Here is a 3333-nt window from a genome sequence, read left to right on the forward strand (position 1 = left end):
GTGGGGGTGGTGGTGGTGGGTGGGATATGACCCAGCCCCTTATGAGGAAGGGGCCTCGGGGGCTGGACATTTGGCAGGGATGAGGGTGGCTATATTAACAGCCACCGCTGCTGCACCACCGCATTTCCAGACCCGTGGCTTGGGCCAGATGTGACGTCTCCACGGGCTGCATCGACCTGTGGGCTGCAGGCCGAGCGCCCCGGTTCAGACCGGCCACACTCAAACCTGCACAGGGTTGCCAACCCTCCCCGGCTAGCCGGGAGCCTACCAGGAGACTTTAATAGGATATTTTAAGAAAATGAAATGAATGACATTACGTCCCGTTGGGCAAAAAAAATCTGGAGTAGCTTCAGAGTCGGCAACCTGCACCACAGCGGGATGAAGCCCGTGCCAAGGTGGCGCACCCAGCCCCCTAGCGCCTGCACTACAAGTCCCAGGAGGCTGCGCGCGGCGGCCGGGGCCCGGCGCATGCGCGTGGCTCTTGCCCTTTGCCCGGCTGAGGCGCAGAGCTGTACGGGTGCACCATGTCGGGTCGGCTGCGCTTCGACGGGCGCGTCGTGCTGGTGACCGGCGCGGGCGGAGGTGAGTGCGGGGCCCGCCCGGGACAGCCCAGTAAGGGGTTGCTGCTCGCAGGGGTGGGCTCTGACTCTGTGCTGCCCTCCCTGGCCCAGAGCTTCCAAGCCCGAGTGCCCCTTTGCGGGCAGAGCAGCGGGGCAGCTGCCCTCTCCTGCCTCTCTCCTCTGCCCCGTCCCTGCCTGTCTGCAAGGCTAGGCTGTCTCCCTATGGGCCTCTGTGGCATGTCCACCCGCCTGCAGGACATGGGCACGTTGGAGAAGAGCAGGGTAGGGGGACTGCACTTCGCAGTCTCCCCTCACCGCCGCCACCTGCTCCCAGGCCATTGCTCCTGGGGAGGTAGCCCTGTGCTGTGGGTCTGGCGCCCGCCCATGCGGGAGAGTTTTGTCCCTTGCCAGAGCTGGGGGCCCGCAGAGGTTATACCTGTCACCTGTGGGGTGTCCTGCCATTGGACAACCTTGGGCGCCCAAGTGCCGGAGACCTCCGTGCCTGCAGTCTCAGTGCAGCGCTCCGAGTGCCTGGGGTCTCCTGTGGGGTTCGGAGCGCTCTGGGAACGGCTGCGGAGAGTGGGGGGTACGTCTTGTGTGATCGTGGTGGCCTGTGCTGCCCACTGGTTGCTGGCTGGGGTTTCCTTAAAAACAGCTGTGGCAACGTTAGGTCGTCGTAGTCCACCCAAAGGTACAAGTAATGGCGGCCAGCTTGCTCTCTGCCTGGAGGAGCGGGGAGTCCTAATGCTTGTCAACTCTCACCTCAGGTTTCCTCTACTTATGCTGCTTTGCTTCTCTCGGTCTGTTGACTTCGCCAACATTTGCCAAATGTGCCTCCCACCCCTGGCTAATTTTTAAAAGTCACGTGCTATAAAGCAGTGGTTCTCAACATTTTTTGTACCAGGAGCCATTTGTAAACATCAGTGGCCAATCCTGACCCCGTGCCTCTCACTTCTGACCTGCTGCCTCCCACCCCCAGCCCCCCAGTGCGTGGGGCAGGATGGTGCGTGTGTGTGGGGAATCGGGTCAGGGACCAAGCAGCCCCATGCCGGCTGGAACTTTTGACAGCCTGTAAGCAAAATCCATCGTTTCCCAAATTTTTGTTCCTTAAACAAGAATCCCTTTTAAAAGTTTATTGATCCATTTTTAAAGTTTGTTCACGGCCCTTTCATATGTTGTTGTGGCTCACTTTTGGGTTGCAACCCACAGGTCGCGCAACACTGTTATAAAGGATTTAGAAGGCAAACACGTTTGTCCAGGTATCCTTAGGGTAATTGTATGACTGGCTGGGATGGTTCTGCTTTGAGCAGGGTGTTGTACTAGATGATCTACTGAGGTTCTAACCCTGATTTTCTGTGATTCAGTGAACTGCAAGTGGTTACTTAACAGATAAATGTACCTTTGTGGCAAAATGACTTTGCTAGTTTTTTTGCTTTTTTAAATCTTTGTTTAAATGTAATCAAAAGTACAGATCAATCTAAAAGCTTTGTGTCGCGCTCAATAGGAACATATTGCACTAGTGTTGTAGATTATAGTAGCATTGTTTCTTTCTGCAGTAATTTGAAACTTGTTCTGGCTACACAGGTCAGAACTAGTGAGGGACGTTCTCACATGCATCTTGATCTGTGCTTGTAGTTCTGGTTTTCTCCACCCTACACCTGGAAGCCGTTGTGATAAATGTTCTGCAAGTTCCAGTTGTTCTGGGATACATTTTGAAATAGGCAATCATCCACTTTTAAATTAAGTTAGATTCCTTCAAACCTTGACCATGTCTGCCCCGTCGGAGCTTAGCAATGGGTATGAACTTCTTGCAGCCCCAGCAGAGCCTGCTGAGTTGCCAGCTCCCGCAGGCAACACAAGCTCAACTGCAGCTACCGCCCCCTCTCTCCCCAAGACAAAACGTAATGTGTTTGTGGTGGGAGACTCCATCCTGAGGCGGACTGAGGGGGTAATCTGCCGCCCCGACCCCTGAGCTCGGGAAGTCTGCTGCTGCCCGGTGGCTCGCATCTGAGACATTGCGGAGAAGATCCTTAATCTCCTCCAGCCCACAGACCACTATCCCATGCTCCTTATTCATGTGGGCACCAATGACATGGCTTGGAGCGCTCCCAGCCAGGTCATGAGGCGCTAAAGGGTCTGGGGGCACAGGTGGTGTTTTCTTTGATCCTGCCAGTCTCAGGGTATGGGCTGAGGACGGAGAGGAGGATCCACGTAGTTGACCAGAGACTGTGGCGCTGGTGTCATCGGGAAGGCTTTGGCTTCCATGACCACAGCCCGCTCTTTGGCGAGAGAGGCAGCGAGCTGTTGGGAAAAGATGGCCTCCACCTCTCTCCACTGGGGAGGAGGCTCTTCTCAGTCAGAGTGGCTGACCTGCTCCACCAGGCTTTAAACTAAGCCCGCTGGGGGATGGGGGGACTACCACCACTGCTGGCCCACTAAGCAACCCTTGCAAAGCCAGCAGGCCAAGGCACTTAAGGGAGCCCACCCCTGCCCTATCCCTGGTACAATCTGTGGGCAAGGCAAGAGCCCCCAAGGAGACACTTGCCTGCCTGTACACAAATGCCAGGAGCTTGGGGAATAAGCAGGAACAGCTTGTCCTCCTGCTTAACGCAAATAATTATGATGTCATAGGGATAATGGAGACCTGGTGGGACTCCAACCATGACTGGACCACAGGTATAGATGGCTATACCCTGTACAGGAGGGATCGAGTAGATAAAAGCTAATGTTGGTGACCAGGGTGGACGACTGGAGACCCTCTGGGTTAAAATCC

The 3333-nt window shown here is 55.6% G+C and overlaps 1 protein-coding gene across 1 annotated transcript in view; it reads left to right on the forward strand.

The window, feature by feature from the left end:
* Positions 1–478: 478 nt before the first annotated feature.
* The window catches only part of HSD17B4 (hydroxysteroid 17-beta dehydrogenase 4), a 163950-nt gene continuing 161095 nt past the window's right edge, over positions 479–3333 (forward strand). Inside the window, exon 1 of the mRNA XM_019517014.1 lies at positions 479–582. Within this exon, the coding sequence (XP_019372559.1) occupies positions 525–582 (58 nt within the window). The 5' untranslated portion in view covers positions 479–524. The remainder of the gene's footprint in view (positions 583–3333) is intronic.

This window comes from Gavialis gangeticus, unplaced genomic scaffold, assembly GCF_001723915.1.
Source record: "Gavialis gangeticus isolate Ggan-Ray unplaced genomic scaffold, GavGan_comp1, whole genome shotgun sequence".
In the NCBI taxonomy this organism is placed as follows: domain Eukaryota; kingdom Metazoa; phylum Chordata; order Crocodylia; family Gavialidae; genus Gavialis; species Gavialis gangeticus.